This window comes from Syngnathus acus, chromosome 17, assembly GCF_901709675.1.
Source record: "Syngnathus acus chromosome 17, fSynAcu1.2, whole genome shotgun sequence".
Classification (NCBI taxonomy): domain Eukaryota; kingdom Metazoa; phylum Chordata; class Actinopteri; order Syngnathiformes; family Syngnathidae; genus Syngnathus; species Syngnathus acus.
Genome location: NC_051102.1, coordinates 6,402,941 through 6,424,602, shown reverse-complemented (window position 1 = coordinate 6,424,602; position 21,662 = coordinate 6,402,941). Strand labels below are relative to the sequence as shown.

The window sequence follows — 21,662 nt, the reverse complement described above, 5'->3', positions numbered from 1 at the left end:
TGTTGTATTTTTACAGTCACAATAAAGTCCTTAAGAAAACATTTTGAAAGATTCATTGACTTTTACTACTCTAGTAGCGTACGATTGCTACTTAAGCATTTTTAGCTCTCATTCCCTTTTTTTTTTAGAATTGAACAAGTGAGGCAAGGCGACCTTTACAAAATATTACAAATCACGAATGTTTAGGTTTAAACCTTCTGTTGCATTTGGGGTTGAGCGAAAAGAGATTCCACTTCCTTCCGAGAGAAGTTGGAGAACCAGCTGTCCCATTTATGTTTTCTTTGCTTTTGGCATGGAGCACATTCAATTATGAAAGCGTCACATTTAGATGTCGCTTTGGTTCATTTCCCTCGTTTAGGGAACAATTAAGGGAGAGGCCTTAGTTAGATGGATTGAATTGATCAAGGCATTCTAAGCTAATTAAGGTAATGCAATCAAACACGCTTCAAGTGCTTAATTAACGGCAGACTCAAAAACAAGTAAGGTTTCATTGAAAGCTCTTTGAGGATTGCTCGGCAAGCTTCTTGATATTTAATTTCGGGGGAAATGTGCACATATTTTGTAATGATCCACGTTTCCGCGTTTGCCTCAAGGCGCCGGAGGAGGAGGTGGCGGCAGTATCGGACAGAACAACTTTACGCCAGAAGGGGGAGCCGCGTCCTCGGCTTCCAGGAGGCTCTCCACCAAGGAGCCCTGCCTTCCTCACGCAGAGGACGCTCTCGCATCCTCACGGCCCACTCCGGAGCCACGGAGAACCGCGGACCTCATCCGGGCGATGCTGCCCACCACGGACAGAGCTGCAGAGCATCTGGGGTGGACTCGGAACCGGCCGTCGCGATAGACAACGCGGACGCGACAACGGGTGATGGTCGCAGCAGCGTCGCGCCAATTTCCAGCATGAAATGCAACAAAAACGGAGAATGCAGGAGGGACTCGGGCACCGGGAGCCTGCGCTCGATCATCTCCAAGCAGGAGAAGCAGAGCGGCGGCGGGTCGACGAGGGCCGAGGACGCAGGGAGCGCCAAGCGCGGTGCTTGTAACTCGACCACCGCCAGCATGGACGGCTCCATCACACCAGGCGGGTCCCTCGCTGGGGGACACGCAGGCGAGAGCGTTACCCCCGGAGCGAGCGGCATGCCCGAGAAAAAGGACCCCAAGGTGTCCTTCTCCAACGCACCGAGCCGGAAAGCCTCGTCGTCCCTGCACGGGCCGAGCCAGACCCCGCAGCCGAGGAACTCTGTCACTTTCCAGAAGCCGGAAGATGGACCCCAAATCGTCCCCGCCGAGGATGCAGAAACCCGAGGCAGCCAGGCCAGCTTCATGCAGAGGCAGTTCAGTAGTATGCTGCAGCCGGGAGTTAACAAATTCTCCTTACGCATGTACGGCAGCCAAAAGGCTGTGGAGAGGGAACAGGAAAGAGTTAAATCAGCCGGGAATTGGATTATCCACCCCTACAGTGATTTCAGGTAAGACCCTCGGTATGTGGGGTCCTCATTGTCCTCTACAACTTCATAGTGGGAGACCACATGCCACTGATTTCCTCTACCATGACTTCTGATTAAACACGTCCTTTGCAACACGCAGCCGTGCATTAAATCCCACCCAAACAACCTGTTGTCAGTCAAATGGACTTAAGAGAGTTGCCGTCGTCAACTAAAATCGTGAAGTGTGTACAGTAGCACGTCTGGGATGGCCTGCTAACACATCCGCCACTCTTTGCATTGCATTGCATTGCGCTCGCGTGCAACCAAAGAGGGAAGCGCCCCAATGAGAAATGAAATCATTTAACGCATCGTGTAATTTTTTTTATCGGATTGTGCTTTGCAAAAAAAAGCTGGTAGGCTTGAGGTGGAGTGTATATATGGGTGCGCGCGCGCGCGATTCGCACAATAATGGAATGTCACCTTGAGCCAAAAGCATGCTCACTGGAGACATCCGCCTAGATCCTGCATCTTAATTTGTTTACTGAAGCTTAAACAAGCAGCAGAAATGAGGACAAATATTTTTTATTGTCCAATACGCACGCCAAGAGATCAGTTTGTCTTCTACGTGCACTTGACCTATCAGAGGCTGAATTGCACCGGGCATGTGTCGTCTCGGCGGCGTGGCTTTCAGAACCACTACGAGCGGACAGCTCCTTGAACCTCCCCCGACTCGCCATTAACGTCTGGCCCATTTGTATCAGATAACACCGAGTCGGTACACCACTTATGCGCTCAAACTTGAGTTAAACAGAACTGGAGACCGCAGGCCACCGTGCAGAGACCTCTGCTCCCACGCAAAGACGAACCACAGCTGCTTTAACTCTCATTGTCATGCTAATGAATGCGTTGGTGAATATCCAAAGTCGAGCGTGATCACCAGGGTGCTTATTACTGTTGCGATGGAGCGCAGGAGTTGGAGCTCGTTGCATAAGTCGCATGGTAGTGACTCAGCGCTGCACCTGTCCTGCAGAGACGGCTGTGACGGGGGCCAAAACCTCATTTACCTTTACTTACGCGTCATCACAAGCCTGAAAGTCAGCGGTGCCTGTGGACCGCATGCAAAACTCTTGAACAATCAAGTTGAATTTTGCTCCCTTTTGGTAATAATGGCATAAGTTGAAACAATTTTGCAACAGTGTTTTGGACTTTTATTAGACCAAAGTCAAAATTTAAGATAAGAGCGTGGCAGCAAATGTCACAACATGGAGCAGTTTGGCAGACAATGATTTTTTTTTTTTTGCTTCAAGCTGTTTATGCCACCCCAGTTGAAGTTTGGAGTCAAACTAATCATAAAACAATGAAAATTAATTACAAGTCATGCTTTTAACCAAACCGTAACAAAAGTCTGTTAGCTAAATGCTAACTCATAATGGGAAATGCCATAGACGTGCTAACAAAACATGCATCAAAATAGCGGCATTTCTAAACATCTCATGGCCAACAGTGGAATCACAACCAAAATTGGTTGGTGTCATATTAATAATTTTTGGACCAATTAACTTTGGGCATTTGATAATTTCACATTTCTTGTGTGATTTTTCTCTAATCCCCCCCCACAAAAAAAATCTTGTTTTCAGTTTGTGAATAATTTTTTTTTCCTCTCCATAGCAACTGTGTGGTCTTATCTGACTCCCTTTTCTCCGTTTTTCAATCCCCCCCCCCCTAATGCCCGCTATAGGTTCTACTGGGATTTCACAATGCTGCTGTTTATGGTGGGCAACCTGATCATCATTCCCGTGGGCATCACCTTCTTCAAAGAAGAGACCACCACGCCCTGGATCATCTTCAACGTAGTCTCGGACACTTTCTTTCTCATGGATCTGGTGCTCAACTTCCGCACAGGAATCATCATTGAGGACAACTCGGACATCATTTTGGACCCTGAAACCATTAAGAAAAAATACCTAAAGACGTGGTTCATCGTGGACTTCATCTCATCCATCCCAGTGGATTACATATTCCTCATAGTGGAGAAAGGGATTGATTCCGAAGTGTACAAGACCGCTCGAGCCCTGAGGATCGTCCGCTTCACCAAGATCCTGAGTCTTCTGCGGCTGTTGAGGCTCTCAAGATTAATACGCTACATACACCAATGGGAAGAGGTGAGTCTAAATCTTTTTTTTTTTCCATTAGATCAACTTCTGGCACACAGATTGAACATACCCCCGATTTAGCAGATGTCAAAAGGTCACGGAATAGCTGGCGTGTACCCAACAAACTGCTCACGCTCTGAGCTCCTCAGGGCTCAATATTAATGTTCTCACCTCCCGCCTCATGGTGAGTGCTGCATAATTTCAGCAGGATGTTTGAGCCTTAACAAACTTTGCATTCTAATTAGTTATTGTCACACATACACACCCCTCCGCCCCTCGCTGTGCCCACCTCCCTGTTTCTCACTGTCTGACCTGGAAATCCCACAGGTAGCATCAGGCAGTCTAATAAGCAGCCTATTATCAGGGCAAACACAGTTAATCAATTAAGGCAGCGCTGAAAGAGCAAGTTGGACAGACCGGGAATAACACTCAGCACTAACAGCGAGGTTGACTCCCATCAAAAGTGGGACAAAGTGACAGAGGGAATAATACAATTACATATCACAATAATTTGAAAAAAAAAAAATCTGTGTGATCAGTTCAAAGAACTTTTTGGGAAAAAAAAAATCAACAAAAATGAGCTTGTTTACAATTATTGTATTTAAGTACAGTTCACTTTGATTTAATGTATGAGTTCAATTTAAGTATTTTTTTATTTATGTTTTTGTCGACTTTGGAGCTTCTGCTGTGATTGTCTATTTTAAAATCAAGCTGGGAAGGTTACCATGGCTGTGACGTGGCAGACAGCTTGATTTACTCCCCAAAAGATGCTCTTTGCCTACGCTGAGCCCCGGGCACCAGCCCGACTCCAAGGAGAGGAGGTCCGGCAATGTCATGAACTCCTTCGACTTTGCGTTTCTGCCACTATTGGCAGCGTGGTGTTGGCATTTTGCAGTGCTGAGCGGTGCGTTGGGCCTCCGCTGCTCACTTGACCTTTGGATAATTGGATTTTTGAAGATATGATGTGACACACACACACGCACGCACACACACACACAGATTGATGCATGATGGGAAGTGATACTTGGCATGCATGGAGAATGAGAGTGGAGATGAGGGGTTGAGTGAGTGTCATCTCCCCTCCCCATCATGGAAAGTCTCATCACTTATTTCATTTGGGACCTTGTAGATTTGCTCACATAGGACGTCGTAGAGTTGCACTCGCAGGTAAAAACAATCGCGGCAGACATAGAAATTTGGTAAAGGTTAAACAGTCATTTAAGAAGTTGAACACGTGCTGTGCGAGAGGACAGCCCCATTCCACTTGATTGGAAAGTATCACTTCTCCCTCAGCTGCACTGACCTATTTTCTTCGTCCTCCGTTGCATGAGGTGTGCGTTGACTGCTCTCACGTCAAATGGAATTGATACTTTTTGTTGAATTTGAACAACAGTTAAACAGTACAATTCTTGCCTGATGTATTTTCGTCCATCAACTAAACTCAAAATCGTTTTCCTAATATTTGTCAAGATGCGGCCATTTTTTTTTCTGCTTTGACTTGTGAGCACAACCCATATATGCGTTGTAAGGTGACATTGAACTCTACTCATTTGACTTTGGCCAACGGGAACACTTTCCAATTATTTATTGAATGTCAGGAGAGCACACAGAAGCTGCTGTTGGCCACAGCTCACACCCAAACACTCACACATATATTTGTTGATGGGCAGGACACACAAGTGGGTCCTCCTTGATAAACAGGAGGTGAAAGCTGATTGGCCGAAGTCTTTGTCCACTTCATGATTGACATCTAAGAAGACACGGACTATCAGTTGTTAAGGATCATAATGGTACCTGTCCATCATGTGTGCGTAGTGTCGGTCCTCACACATGATGGCATGTGTGTGTGTGTGTGTGTGTGTGTGTGTGCATTTGAAAGTGCTCACTGATGGCATGCGTCTTGCCTGCTCCCTGCTGTGTGTGTGATGCGGGACTGATGGGAGCCTGTCATCCCCGCTCATTTATCAAACGGTGTAATCTTAAGGAGACCGAGAAGCTGAGCAGGTTCCGTTTCTGTGTGAAATTTAAATGCGGGTGCTCGACAGTTATTTGCAAAAACAAAAAAAGCATCCTTACAGTGGAATTGATTCTTGTCGGATTTTCATGATGTCGCTACCGCACTCCAGATCTTCCATATGACCTATGACCTGGCCAGTGCTGTGATGCGGATCATCAACCTGATTGGCATGATGCTGCTGTTGTGTCACTGGGATGGCTGCCTCCAGTTCCTGGTTCCCATGCTGCAGGAGTTCCCCTCTGACTGCTGGGTGTCCCTCAACAAAATGGAGGTGAGAAACATAACTAGAAATCAATGTCGTTTTGAACTTCCAGTGACCAACAAGACTGTGAAAGCGATAACACCGCATTTAACATGCATGCTCCTTATTCACTGATGAGTCACATGACGAGGGAAAACGGATAATCGGGCCCAAATGGCTGCACGAGCAGCTCAGATCGAGATTTTTAGCACGCTGCGTGAATCCCCCCCCCGTGCTTCAACATGGTGTGGTGACCACAGGAAAGATAAAAGAGGGCAAGGAATATACTAGCTGGACAGCTGGGCTCTTTGTTGCCATGCATCTCCCTGAGAGATAAAAGCTGCTTGTTTATACGTCTGTCTGTCGGCCTTTTAGCGCGTGTGGGGAGACCACGGGCACATGGCCAAATGCACTTTTAAACAGATTTGTTCTTTTCTCGTCATCTAGTTAAAATCACGTACTGCCCTTTTGATTTTAGCTTCAATGTCACTTTTGTTTTTACTGCTACACAAAATTGGAAGTTAATGAGATCATAAAACAAGATCCCGTGTCGATAGGGAAGTTCTTTACATGGCCGAGTGAAGGATGACTCGGCCGTTTGGTTCAGTCTGACGTTGTGAGGTGACGACGTCTTCCGATTGACAGGACACTGACGCGTCCGTTGCGTTCTCCCTTTGTGGAATGAGAGACAGACAGTCCCCAGAGAGCCGTCACTCTCAAAGTAAAGAAGCGCTCTGGCGTGGGGCAGCCTGGCTAGAGCCACCTGAGACCACCACCCTATTGAGTGGCTGACAACTTGTAACATTAGCCATTGTGTTGCAGCCAGGCCATCCATCAAAGCTCACACCCCTACAGTGGCTTTGGTGGCCCTCGAGCAGGACCCATGGAGGGCGTTGAGAACATTGTGTAACACTGGATGACATCCGCCAGCCAGTAATTGGATTCAGTAGAACTTGTAACGCCTCAGGGACTGAGGCAGTTTTCATTATGTACCACAACTTCTATCTATTAATTTCACTTGGTTTGTATGGGGTGAAGCGAAAGGGAGCCTCGTCCGTCACAACCATTTAAAAGGTGTAGTGATGTCCAAGGGATGGCCGTTATAACCGAGAAGCAATTTGCGGAATCCTATTTTATTTTGCACCAAAGGAGGATAGACCTATACAGGCTAGTTACTTGCATCTGTATGTCTATTTTGGGAATCTCAGCTACATTTAAATGGGTAAATGATTCACAAAGTTAGCTGGAAAATAAATCAAGTCTAAATAATAATTTTGTTTTTAAAAATGATTTTCCATTTCCAATTTTGCGGACCACCTGCAATACAGCCGTGGACCACGAGAGGGCCGCGGACCACCGGTTGACAACCCCTTTATAACGAAAAAAAAAAAATTCAGGATTAGCAGGTATGGTTGGACAAAACCACGTGGCACAAGGATAACAAAATTAGCTGGAAAATAAATCAAGTCTAAATAATAAATCCATTTTGTTTTTAAAGATTATTTTCCATTTCCAATTTTGCGGACCACCTGCAATACCACCATGGACCACGAGAGGGCCGCGGACCACCGGTTGACAACCCCTTTATAACGAAAAAATTTTTTTCTGGATTAGCAGGTATGGTTGGACAAAACCATGTGGCACAAGGATAACTTGCGTATTCACTATGCTACAAAAAAAATTGCAGAAGATAATCAATGGCACTTTCATGTTCCATTAAGTGTAGCGCCTGAGCCAGGAGGTGATTAGCTTAGCATAAAATGTCTCTCAAAGTGCAAAGATAGCAGCACCTCCAGCGGTGCTGTAATGCATAGTTAAGTTTATTGGCCCCCAAAAAATGCCTTAGTGAGACATTAGAGGAGGAAAGTGCAAACCATATTTACTGCAGTTACAATTTCTTTTTCTACAAATATGCAAGAGAAAAGCCATTTCATAGATAACAAATTAATTGCTCTAAATAATCACCATTGGATGTTGGGATATTTTTGGATTAAGATAAACAAAACCCAGCCTGATCAAAGATAATCCTCAATATTCGATCTCATGACTGTTCGCCATGTTCCAATCAATACAATTTACAATGAGGCATTTTGGGCTCATCAAAAAGTCGATGTGCAACTGATGGAGATGTTGATTAGCAACAAAAACAGCAATATTTCCCAAATGGAAACCTCTTGGGAGAGCTGTTGAGACTCCCTCCTCTCTCTTGACGGAGCTATTTCAGAATCAAAGTGCTCATTGTTCATCTATTATTCAATCTGTTGCACTCCACTGTTTCTCTTTCAGTTTCCACTTCCACTATTTAGCCTCAGCCCACTTGGTGGAGTTGTGTTTATTTTTGGAGTCTTCAATGGACAAGAGGCGCCGTTGCTGCAGGCCTTCTAACATTGTTTGCATTTATTCTTTAGCTCCGAGGCTACATTTCTCGGCGGACATGGCAGCGGAATTTAAATGATTTTGTTTTCTTCCTAAATTTTCTCTCTCCTCTGAATGTGAAAACAAGCAGCTGACGACCAGAGTCAATGTTATGCATCTTTTTTTAACCGGATGTATTTAACAACCTCTTGTTATCGTTTTTCCCCGAGGACGTTATTTCTCATCCTCGCTGCTCAGCTGATGAGGCCTCGAAGAATTCCCTCTCCTCTTCCTCCTTTGTTTTTGTAATGCAAGCCTGCCCCTTGAGTTCTTATTTGTGCTTTTCCATGACCCCGCTGTCCCCCAGGCCTTTTGTTCCTCCAGCTCCTCAGACACCGCTCACCTTCAAAATCTTTTTTGATTCAAACAACACATTTGTTTAATTGATTATCCTTCCATTTCTTTTTTTCTCATCAGAACGACACCTGGTCCGAGCTGTACTCCTTTGCCGTCTTCAAGGCAATGAGCCACATGCTGTGCATCGGATACGGCCGTCAAGCCCCGGAAAGTTTGTCCGATATCTGGCTCACCATGTTGAGTATGATCGTGGGAGCCACTTGCTACGCTGTCTTCATCGGCCACGCAACAGCCCTCATCCAATCCCTGGACTCCTCCAGACGGCAATATCAAGAAAAGGTCAGTCAAAGAAATTCATTGTTTCTGAAATTAGCTACGTCTCACTGTCTTATAAATAGTCTAAATCACCTCGTTGACATTTTTTCTTCCCTTGAGTGATTTAAAATCTATTGAAGCACACACATTGGCAACTATAAATAGCAAAGGCAATAAACACTGCACGCGTGCACTCCTTGGACACAACGTGAGTGGTTTGCATGTTTTGAGGTCCTGGGTGTAAATCTACGCTCCATAGAAATGATGGATGGATTAAAGATGTTTTTTATGACTGCGGTTGTGGTTTGCAGTGGTTTATTTACCACAATGTTTCGGCTAAGTTGGTTATCCTCATTACCCTAGAAAAAAAATCTGTATTATTTTCCACTTGTTGACTGAGGTGAAGATTGGATTTGGGTGAGCTAAATCTGGTCCCCATTTTAAAGCTGTGAAGTAAATTAAATGCAACATCCTTAGAAAATGTTCTTGGGCGTTAGTTAAATGGCTCAGTGGGAAACACCACAGCTTACAAAAAACAAAATGTGAAGACCTGTAAAAATCTGCTGTAAGCCACTACTCACACTCACACTGACCTCTGCCATTACTCCACACCGCTTTAAGGCACACATCCAACACACAAATACTACAACACATCCAGTGATTACATTTGAAGCCTTTTATTACATTTCATTATGTTTTACAACACGGTGCTATTGTTCTTAATTTAAAACACTCAAGGGGCTTTATTTCAATGGGGGACATTGATTTGCTACAACATATGAGTAAATTAAAGCAGAATGTAATAAAGGTACCACTTTATTAGCATCAGAGCGTGTTTCTGTCATGCTATCAGACACACAATGAATGAGGATGGCGAGATGAGAGCTGCAGTCGTGGCCTGTGCAGGAAACAGAGCAGCCTCTCTGTTTCTAAGCAGAGTCTCTTCAAGTGGGGTGCAGGGGGGTGGGAGGGGGGGGGGGGGTCGCTGCTCGCTCCCAGCAGCCAATCAGAGGCCACGGGTGTGTTCAGCCAGGTAGAGGCTACACATCGCCAGGGGCGGAGCCCGCGTGGCCGCGCTAATGTGATGATGTGGAAAGGAGACAGAGGGACGAGGGGCGGGAGAGTGTGTGATATTATGTCCCCCTTGGGCAGCGGTAGAATTGATGAGGCAGCAGACCTGTGTGTCCTGCCAATGTCATCTTGAAGGCAGCGTCGTTAAACATGGCCACCTCCACGACTGGGTTGGAATTGAGTTGGAGACAGAGGTGACTTGGGATGCAAAATGACCTACATACGAGTTTTTCAAGATGCGAGCTGGACTTTTTATTTTTTGCTTGGGACATGAGTGCGTCCATCCATATTGAACAAACATTGAATTTGTTTTTGCTGATTAAAGATACTCCATTTTCACGCCACAACTGCCAAATGCAAACAATACACCAAAGCTGCAATGCATCACGGGAATGACGGGATAACCTATTGAGCCTCCTCTTTTAATTTCTTTCCACCCTGCATCCCTTAATGTCTTTATTCTCTCTCTCTCGCTTGCTCTTTGCTGGTGGTGTCCTTGAGAGATGCAGTGCTGTACTGCTAGCTGGCTGCTAAAGGGAGCGGCATGGAGGAGGGAGGGGGGGAGGGTGTTGGGGTAACGTGGGAGATGGAGAGGCACTGTTGTCACAAGGAATCCTCGTGCACTGCAAATAGTGGCTGGGCTATTTTACACTGTTTACATTGCTTTTGTCAGCGTTTATTCATGGCTAGCGCGTTGTATCTGGATGAGTTGAAACAGTCACTTCCACAATTGATGGTTTTGTTCAATGTTTGTGGCCCTTTACAGGGCAAGGAAACAAATTTTATTTGAACCATATATTGGGTTGCACCCTGTAATTGAGCATCTTATAAAAATCTAAATAAATTTGAATTTGGTTCATTAGTATGTAAAGTGATTCATGCCATTTAGTGTATGGATTAGTGTTGTTCTTGAGCACTTTGAGCTTATTCAATCAACAGTGAATTCTATTAAGATGTAAATGCTAGTAACACTGGCAATTTGACAGCCAATGAAATATATCATAATAATGAAAGAAAAAAAAACATACACACCCTAAAAGTAGATTCAAAGAGGTGGTCTGCGCCGTTGTGGGCTTGAACTCGATCGATTTGCTCAGCGATTTCGTCACCGCTGTGATTACACTTGAATCTGCTCTCTTCTCGTGTTGCCGGGCCAACTCATCACAATTCCCAGGACGAGCGAGACACTGTGCAGACTCTGAGCCGGTTGGCGCGATGCAGTACATGACAGGAAGCAACAATGTTGTCTTCCTGTGCTCGCTTCTGTCTCCATGCGTCTGTCACAACAGTGCTCCGTCTTCTGCCAACCAGACAGCCTGTCACTGATCACTTCAATTATCCTGAAGCAGGCTGACCTTGCAAAGATCTTTAGTCAAAGCCAGCCCCACACGTGATTTATTTTATTTTTTTTAAATACAAAAGCAGAATGTGTGTATAATGTTCAAATTCATATCAGCCGCCTTTGGTTGGCTTTTTTTTCATTTAAAGAGACTTTATTGAGGGTGAGACCCCACAGAATGTTGATCCTCCCCACATGCACTTTTGTGAATAAATGTCAAACAAGACAAGCTCCGACTTAGCCGCTATCTGATGTTCCTCACTTTGGTGAATGTGCTTTATAAGATAATGAGGCGATTTAGCCAGGAATGAAGTGAATGAATTATACATTCTCATGGCCGTCTGGGATGAGCTTGAATTAGAATTCCTGTTGTGGGAGAAAAGTGCAGGCGGACGAACAAAGTAAAGTGAAGGCAAGTGAATGCTTCAATTGGTCACTGAATGACAAATGAGAAATTGCAATGAGTTGCTAATTTGGATGAGAAAAATGTCAGCAGAAAGTTGAGCTGCCACATACGTCACCCAATGGACGTCATTTTCTCTCGTTTAGCAGTTGTCAGTCCCCCCCGCGGCCGCTGTGACGCACCGGCTAATTGCTTGCTCCATCTCCTCTGTGAAACTTCATCTTTTGTTTTTTTCACACTGTGTCCAGTCATTAGCACAATGTAAAGTAAATGTAAGGTAGATTAGATTGCCATAGCAACACACTGAAGCTGAAATCTAATTGGACAGCACAAATATAGGCAGAGAAATACGGTAAAATGACGATATTAGACTGTTGGGAATACAGGAACACAATTTCATGGAAGAAATATCACATGTAGGTCAGTGCTCCTGAAAAAAAAAAAAAAGGGGGTCAGGTGTGGAACATCCGCTGCTCAGGCAGAGAGCGTCAGGTTCTCCTCAACACCTCTCAACAGCTCCATTTTGCTCCCAATCAGCGCCTCTTTATTTACACTATGAAAAGGACACCAGCTGCAGCGCTTACTTATTTTGACGCGTCGGCTAAAACTTCCGACACGCTTGGCTTGTTCTGCACTTGTCAAGAAAGTGACTCAGTCATGCAGGTGAGACTTGTGGAGCATCGCACCATTATATTGTCCCTCATCTGGAACAATTCAACATGACATAGTAGTTCTGGACCACACTAACAATGGAGTCCAACTCTGAACTGCTCAAAACGTGAAGAAGATATGCTAACAGTTAGCATACACATAGGTGTCGAACTTAAGGCCCGGGGGCCAGATACGGCCCGCCACATCATTTTATGTGGCCCGCGAAGACAAATTATGCATCAAATTTCTGTGTCATTACTAGAATTGCAAATTGTCTTCACATTTAATATCTTATCCAGTTTTTACTCGTCTGATTTGAAAATGAGTTTGTTTTGTAGCTTTTACTGTATATAATATGAGGTGCTCATACATTTATTTGGGTTATAATGGCCCTCCGAAAGAAGCTATGACTACAATGCGGCCCGCAAATAAAATGAGTTTGACACCCCTGTGCTAACAGTTAGCATATCTATCTCATATATATCTAGTTAGACATCTAACTATCTACTGTAGTTAGCAGCTAACTACTAGCCATAGTCTGAGGTTGTTTTTGCCCCCCCTCCCTTATTTTTTTTCTTCCATCTTCCCTTGCATCTGCTTTAATTCCGTCTGCGTGACATCAGCGATGATGCCCAATGTGTTCTAATGGCTGTGCGTCAGAGGCCATAGTCATCCGCCAACTGTGATTCATTTAATGCTCCTCTCTAGTCCCTGAAACTGAGAGACTATTCATAACAAGAGCTGTACAATTTCTGTACGGTCCATATGAAGTGGAAACGATCACTCTTAAAGTGAAGTGGAGCCCCCTGAGCTGAAGTAGAAAATATTTACTGTGCAGAACATGTACGTGAACATTGGATTAGCGCATGAGTTTCATACAATGCGGCTAATCTCAGTAAATCACAGGAAACCATTCCCACGTCGATGACACATTCTATAGGGAAATAAAAATGTACCGATACTTTGTGACGGTACTTAAAGAGATAAATAGTCTGATGACCTTCTCATGTGCTGAGTTGTCATATAGTGCTTTTTTTTTTTTTTTCAGATAGCGGCTTTGCTATTACCAAGTGCTCCATTTAGCTCAACTATACAGTCTGCCTGTTCTATTTTCTGCCTCATTTATCATCTGTCAGCAAACTGTCGGTAAACAGCGGAGGCCCTTTATTATTGGGGGTTTGTGACCGAGCCCGACCGCTTACAGTGAGTTTCCGCGACTAATTGACGCTCTCCCCCCCGAAATGATTATGATGAGGGATTGTTGATTGATCTCCTGCATGCACTCCAGTGAGTCCGTTGATGTCTCCACAAGCCAGACTCTGTGCGAATAAAAGGAGCGGTTTCCATTAGCCGGGGGACAATTGTGTTCTCTCTCACAACGGCGCAAGCAACCATTTTTAACTGCGAAAATAACATTACAAAAAAAAACTCTGACATGAAAATAGGGCTCACAAAATTGTGAATGTCAGCGTGGCTGTTTTTGCATAGTAGCTTATTTAAAGACTCTAAATTGTCCATGTGTCAATGTAGTAAGCTCAACTGGATATTCGTGCCATATATATATATTTATATTATATATATGTGCCATATAAGTGATCAATCCAGGATGTATCCCACCTTTCTGCCAGTCAGCTGGATAAGCGCCAGTTCACCCACGACCCGAATGAGGACAAGCACCATAAAAAATGGATGGATGAATATTATTTATTATTCATGTGTGCATTTTACCAGAACAATTGCCTGACATGAGTCGATTTCATTCTGCGCAATGGCAGATAATAAAAACTTGCCTGTTTTTTACTTAAAAAAAACATCCTAAGGTTTTGAAAGCAAATTCATAATTTTAGGAATGATTTTTGATCTCATTAGATTGTTTACCATCCAGCGGGTGTTTACCGAACTTTGCCCAACCTGCTCCCTTCTTTAGTACAAACAAGTGGAGCAGTACATGTCCTTCCACAAGCTGCCTGCCGACTTCCGTCAGAAGATCCACGATTATTACGAGCACAGATACCAGGGCAAGATGTTTGACGAGGAGAGCATTTTAGGAGAACTCAGCGAGCCGCTCCGAGAGGTGAGACTTGGGAATGCCACCGTTTGCTGTTATCTTTGAATGCATCACATCTTGCTCATCGTTCCGCCTTCAGGAAATTGTCAACTTCAATTGTCGCAAGCTGGTGGCGTCCATGCCTCTGTTTGCCAACGCCGAGCCCAACTTCGTCACGGCCATGTTGACCAAACTGCACTTTGAAGTATTTCAGCCACATGATTACATCATACGGGAGGGTACCATCGGGAAGAAAATGTATTTCATCCAACACGGAGTCTGCAGCGTCATCACCAAAGGCACACTTGCGATGAAACTCTCCGATGGCTCCTATTTTGGAGGTAAGCGTTCTTGTGATGTTACAAAGCAGTGCATTTTTTAAATTTTTTAATTCGACACATTATTTCAGAGATCTGTCTGTTGACGAGGGGCCGACGCACAGCCAGCGTCCGAGCAGAGACGTACTGTCGACTCTATTCTCTGTCTGTGGACGACTTCAATGAGGTGCTAGAAGAATATCCCATGATGAGACGAGCTTTTGAGACGGTGGCGATCGACCGATTAGATCGCATAGGTAAGATTCTTCATAATACTAAACACAGTCAATTTTGTTTGGCCTAAAAAAATTCATTGACAAGCATTTGTGCAATTTGAAACTCTGGTTGATTGAAAATATAAAATATAAAATATAAAATACACATTCAATATTTTTTCTTCTCTTCTTCAGGTAAAAAGAATTCCATCCTGATGCACAAAGTTCAGCACGATCTCAACTCCGGCGTCTTCAACAACCGTGAGAACGAGATGATCCAGGAGATTGTCAAGTTCGACCGTGAGATGGTGAAGTTGGTGGACCTGCAACGGCCACGGGCGATGTCAATGACGCCTTCCATCGGCGGTATCTTCGCTCCCCCTGGCCAACAGTCGCAAACCGGTTCCGCTATCGCCACCCTCCAGCAGGCCGTGGCCATGAGCTTCTGCCCTCAAATGGCGAATCCGCTCGTGGGTCCGGGAACTTTACAGTCTCCTCGTATGGTGCGAAGGTTCCAGGTGATGCAGAACTTACAAAGCCCGGTCTCCATGTCTCCTCTTCAATCGCAACCCCCTCAGACGTTCGGAGGAGCATTTGGATCCGCCATCTCCAGCCCGCCCGTTCAGAGCCCCTTAGCGGCTTCAGGACGGACTTTCCAGTACATGGCCAGCGTGGGCCCGTCGGGGTCCCAGTTGTCCTTAGTACAGCACCACGTACCCAGTCCCACACAGACCCAGCAGAGGCCCGCCTCACACAAGAGTACCCACTCCCTTCACACGGGGAGCTTGAGCCAGGATAGCCGAGCACTGTCCGCCTCCCAGCCTTCACTTCCCCAGGAGGGAGGGCCGCAAGCTGCATCTGCGGTCCCCAGCCCTCCTCCCTCCACGCGCACCTCCAATACGTCCATCGGACCCCCGCACCCCAACCAGCCCGGGCCCTCTGGGGTAGGGAGATCGGCGGGCGCTCAACAGAGGGTAGCCTTTGCATCCACGCCTCCTCCTAGTGCTCCTGCCGCGACTGGGCCAGTAGTAGCAGGAGCTGCTGGATCAGGTCCCCCGGACTCTGGCGTTCCCAAGAAAGATTCCATCGTCAGCCTTCCGGAGCTAGACTCTGCCAGATCTCGGCTGTCTTCCAACTTGTGACCCATTTGAGGAAAGAGGCCTTTTTTGTAGGTGAATCTGTTTGTTTCGGGTCGCTTGATCCCAACGACCAATCGGCCGTCCAGTCATTGGGGCCTGGATGTCAGCTGAGGGAGACGCGTCTCAAAGTCACGGTGGCACTTTGAGCGAGGAGAAGTCTATACAATGAAACTAGCATAACGTGAGGTTGAACTGGTCTGTGGCAGCCAGCACCTTTCTTCTTAGTATCACCCCTTACACTCTGCTTCCAAACACCAACTGTATATCGCTGTCTTTACTGTAAAGATATTTAGATGATTAACGTAACATTTGCATACTGTGTAGAATCCATGCGATGCAATCTAGCAGGAGCTGGACTTGAAACATGAAAAATCAGGGACTCGAGGTCAAACGACAATGACATTTTCAATCTTGAAGTGTTTTGAGTGCTTTTTATTTTACGTAGAAGCTGTCGTAGCAAAAATAACACATTGCGCTTCATTTTTCTTTCAGATAGTAATGGACCAAAAAAAAAAACAAAAAAAAAATCATGTTGTAGACCGCTGGTCGATCTTACATTGAAATGTAAATATTTGACGAAAAAGAGTACGGAGGAATATTATATTCATTGTATCTACCCAAACCAAAGTTGAGCTCGAACACAAAGTCTGGTTGTGTCTGTATCAACTAAAAAAAAAAAAAAAAAAAGAAACATAGAAGAAAATGCCATTTATTTAACTGCCTTGATTCAATGTTAGAAGCCATATATTTGGTTTGGGCGTTTGTTTATATATATGTGGGCGTACGTCGGTGTGCGTGAGTTTGTTTTGGGCTTTTGTTTTCGGGGAATGAACTCTATCTCTCCCTCTCTCTCACTCTGCTTCGTCAGGGCTTGATTAGTTTGGCGTGCTGACAGCGTCGCTGACCACCTCTCGCAAAAACATCCGGCAAGTGGCCCGACCTTTGCTCAGCATTGCGATTGTAAGCCCGGAGGCAAAAGGCGCTTAAATAATCTCAGCTTTATCGAAAGGAGACGTCGGAGAACATCACATATTGTAAACTTGCTTGTTTTTTTTGTCTCGGTTTATGAACACATGCAATATAATTCTGCAATACTCTACCCCGCCTATATATAAATATATATGAATATAGATATCGAAATATGTTGTACAGGAAAGTGATTTCTTTTTCCTTCATTTGGATCGTGAACTTTTTAAAGAATCCAACAGCTGTTGTGGCTTCACTTGAGCTATTGTAATACAGTGACCATGTTGTTAACTTAACCAAAAATCTTTGAAGGAATTGGAGGCTGTGCAGTGTCAGGAAGGAAGAAAAAAAGAAAAGATTAAAAACAATCCGGTTTATTCAGAGCGACAAGAATCGTCAAAGCCCCATTGGTGATTCTGCTCCGAGTCCAAATCGTCCCCCTAAACTACAAATGAATGTCTCAACATTTTGATTGATGACGATCCGAGGATTGCGTTGAGGCTTGTATTTCTTCTCGAATTATTTCCAACCTTCTCTTACTGAATGTACGCCATACGCGAAAGAGGACAGCTAATCAGATACGAACTGCCATGTAAATAAAGGGACGATGGTTTGAAGATGCTTTTATGATGCAAAGAGGTTGCTGCTGCTGCTGCTGCTGCTTTTAAGAAAACTTGACGATGCTTCTCCAGGTTGCTGTGTTTTTCCCGTATGCTATCACCGACATCCCATCACCACATCAAACGATGTACTAAGGTCGAAAAATAGCGAGCAGAAGGAGGAGGAGATGTCATTATTAAGCACCTCGTGTTGCACTACAACCTTGTGATCATAATGAAAATCAATGCTCCATTTTCCTAAAATGCTTATCCCGGCCCCATTATGTGGTTAACTTGTCGAAAAGTGGATTCAATTCTGCCTGGGCTCAACAGATGATTTAGCGGATTCCCGAACAAGGCGTCGTTTTCAACATTTCCGCCGTTAGCATCGATCCGGAGCGAAACTAGTAAAACTGTTGCGATGGACTTTTCACTCAGGTTTGCTTCCTTTGGAGAGAGATGTATTGATCGCTACAGCCAAGTGGGCTATTGATTGATACCCACTTGTTTGTTCTCCCCATAATCAACATGTGGCTCATTTTAAATGGACCCATTTCAAATTAGTCCTACATTTAGTTTTTTGAAACCACGTCTTCTGAATCTGCTCTTGAAACAAGGTTTAGGTGATTGTTTTAATCAAAGGGCTTCATCTCATAGCTTGAAAACACTTCTTTTTTTTTTTTTAATCGTCATGTAAACATGGTGGGTCCCCGATGCGGCGGCCCTATTCATCAGCAACTTTCTATTGCTTTTTTTCCTATGGGAAAGGTACAGTACAGTACAGTACATGGCGAAAGGCCAATACGATTGTGAATGAATCGTCGTGTGCTTCGATAACTGTCGCGTTGCAATCAATTGGTCCTCTTCCCTGTTCCTTTTTTGTGCTAAAACCAGAGTTTGCCCTATTAAGCTGCTAGCAGGACTCTGCTGATATTATTTGAAGTGAGTCAATGAGAGCAAAAACGGCGGGAGAGCTAAAAAAGCTAATGTTTCAAGGCAATATCAGACAATTGCATTGCATCCGTCCACTAAGTCGTTTGTAAGTCACTCCCACGGAAAGGATGACAAGCAAGAACCAGAACCCTTGACCGTCATGGCCAAGCAAATTCGATAGCGTCAAAGAGTTCCGACTGGACCTTTCTGTCAGGTGGAGTGAGAAGCTCTCATATTTGTTTGACACTGACTGACAATTACTGAGGGTTCTCAAACTTCTCATTTGTTGCCGTACCAGATGTAAAGGGTACTGAATGCCTTGGTGTTGATATGTTAGCAAATCAGGGTCTTTCTTTTCTTTCTATGTGTCCTCATAGAGTTTGTTTCTTGCTTTTACAATGTATATACCTTGTGCCTAGTGTATAATCTAGTTTCCACATAGTCTATTTTTGTGGTATGTATGTGCCTGTAAAAATGCAAATATGTGTTTTGGTTTTTAACTTGCAATATATATGTAAAAAGGAAGAAGAAAAAAAAAAAACGCAGCTGAAAACTAGTATTGCTAACTTAAAAATGACAATGTCAGTATTTATAATTTTCCCTGATTTGGGAAATCACAAAATTGCACATTTTTGTTGGTTTGAGCCTTCCAACACCATACGCGCTGTACTCGGTAATTTCTTGTTCTGTATATATGGTATACATAGAAATGGGGGCACATTGTTGTGTTTTTATCACAACCTGAACTATTTTATACAGTGAGAGGGTTCGCTCTGACAGGCTTCTGGTGGATATCAAAACGTTAGTTTGAACGACCAAATTGCAATGAAAATAAAACTAGTGGAGTATGCACAGTCGAGATCAAGGAGGCACACAAAAAATTGCTGCACAGCTTTTTTTTTTCTTAACGATGTTGGTTTGATCTCACACAGACACACACACGCGCCTCACAAACTTGTCTGCTAATTTGATTTCTTGCATGCTTATTCAATTTCACAAGTGGGACCTTCAAATCTAGAAATTATCGTGTGCAACAATTTCATTTAGCAGTTGCAACCTTTGTGTCGTAGCTACCGTAGCCCGCTTAGCTGACCTAGGCCTTCTCTCCGTTTCAGGACTCGCTCTATCGTGTGCTTGAGTTTGTGCGTATGTGTGCGTGCGTGTTCCTGTGCCTTTCCTTCGATAATGTCGGTCCCACTTGAGAATACCATTCTATTTAGGGAGAGCTTGAAACACACACGAGCGAGCAAAAGTCGGACAGTTTGACACGATCGCCACTCGATTATCCGGAAGAACTAAACTGTGTAAATCTGCCGCTCGAGCACACGCAAAAGTAGCATTCTCGGCTCTGTAACCGGAGGTACTTTACCAGCAACATGTAGAAAACAGCACAGACTACGTGACGCGAGAAGCGTCGTCGACCTTTGTTGGGAGGGGTCGGGCGGTCTGCAACCATCTTCTGCTTTAAAACAACTCCGGCTGTGTCTAAGTTGATGTCGACAAACAATCCAATCCAAGCTGCTCTCGGTATCCCAAAACGGCTGTCATGTCCGCCACCTCTGCTAAAGCCGACAACACAGAGCCACGCCCGGGTCTCTCTCAATAAGCTGGTCTGTCAGTCAGTGGCAATGTTGTTTAAGCGTTCGTAAAAAGACGATTACATTGATGTGCAATAAAAAGATGAGCGCATTGGCATAATGATCTCTGTGTGCGCGTGAACCTTTGTTCATTTGTGTTTTTTTTTTTGTGGTATGCATTTCCTCAAAGATCCTGCAAACATGACACAAACACACACCTCAACCTTGTAAATCAGCCAGTGGCCCATCAAATGAAATCTCTCTCTGCAGACAGGGGCTCTGCTGCATCCCTGATGAGATGTCTGCATTCAGTCCAAGGGCTTTCGCTATAGCATGTGTGTTTGTATGCAAACAAACGCACACACACCCATGGAATTAGCGCACAACATTTTTGCCTCAATCTCACATTGTTTATATGACGGTCCTAGTTTTGTATTTGTGTGTGTGTGTGAGTGGGCCTGCGTGAAAGGGTGGGTGGGTGTGTGTGCGTCAGAGATGAGGGCAGTCCAAGGACACACTCCTCTAGCAGCCTGGGAGCAGCACCCACCCATTCCTTCGACGTCTGTTTCATTTAAACACACTCACACACACACACGCACACACTGGCGTCTGGATCTTCAGTGATTATGCACACAGAGATGAGAAGATAAAAAATTACATGCAAGGTGAGGTGTTTTAAAAGCGAGCTCAACATTGTGTTGCCACAAATGTGGGTGAGGCCAACCGCAGTGCATTTCAATAGTTCTGCCTCGACGTGACACATGCTTTCCTTCTTTTTTTTTCTGCCTCTCCTGCTATACTGACACATCCGTCTGTCTGTCTGTCTGTCTGTCTGTCTGTCTGTCTGTCTGTCTGTCTGTCTGTCTGTCTGTCTGTCTGTCTGTCTGTCTGTCTGTCTGTCTGTCTGTCTGTCTGTCTGTCTGTCTGTCTGTCTGTCTGTCTGTCTTCCTTCCATCCATCCATCCATCCATCCATCCATCCATCCACCCTAACCCATCCATCCATCCATCCATCCTAACCCATCCATCCATCCACCCTAACCCATCCATCCATCCATCCATCCATCCATCCATCCATCCATCCATCCATCCATCCATCCATCCATCCATCCATCCATCCATCCATCCATCCATCCATCCATCCATCCATCCATCCATCCATCCATCCATCCATCCATCCATCCATCCATCCGTGTCAAGAAGATTCAGCTGAGCATCAACACTCTTAGGTAGTGAGCGTATCCAATTCCACACTGTACACATCCAAGGGTTGTCCTCTACCTCATTTTCGCTGCAGCGTTGGCCTTCTGCGGTGTCCCTGGCTGTCCTACTTCAATTAATCATCTCAGCATCTCCTGTACCACCCCCTTAGCTTTTTACCTCCACAGGGCCATTGTCTTATTTAGTCCATCCCACATACTGAACTCTATTACTATTTTGGGCATCAATCATATCATTGTTTTGTTTCCGGCCACCCCTCTAGCTCCGCCACTGGTTAAAGCTCGAGGTCTGCAAATGAGTCAGTGAAGAAGACAGGCAGATAG

At 44.8% G+C, this 21,662-nt stretch overlaps 1 protein-coding gene across 1 annotated transcript; it reads left to right on the top strand.

The window, feature by feature from the left end:
• The first annotated feature begins 679 nt into the window (after positions 1 to 679).
• LOC119137184 (potassium/sodium hyperpolarization-activated cyclic nucleotide-gated channel 2-like) lies at positions 680 to 20,237 on the top strand. The gene is made up of 8 exons (XM_037276289.1): positions 680 to 1,466; positions 3,163 to 3,586; positions 5,704 to 5,865; positions 8,668 to 8,886; positions 14,254 to 14,400; positions 14,474 to 14,714; positions 14,783 to 14,947; positions 15,101 to 20,237. The coding sequence occupies exons 1-8, from the start codon at positions 898 to 900 to the stop codon at positions 16,045 to 16,047; spliced, it is 2,874 nt and encodes a 957-aa protein (XP_037132184.1). The 5' UTR covers positions 680 to 897; the 3' UTR covers positions 16,048 to 20,237.
• Positions 20,238 to 21,662: the final 1,425 nt, after the last annotated feature.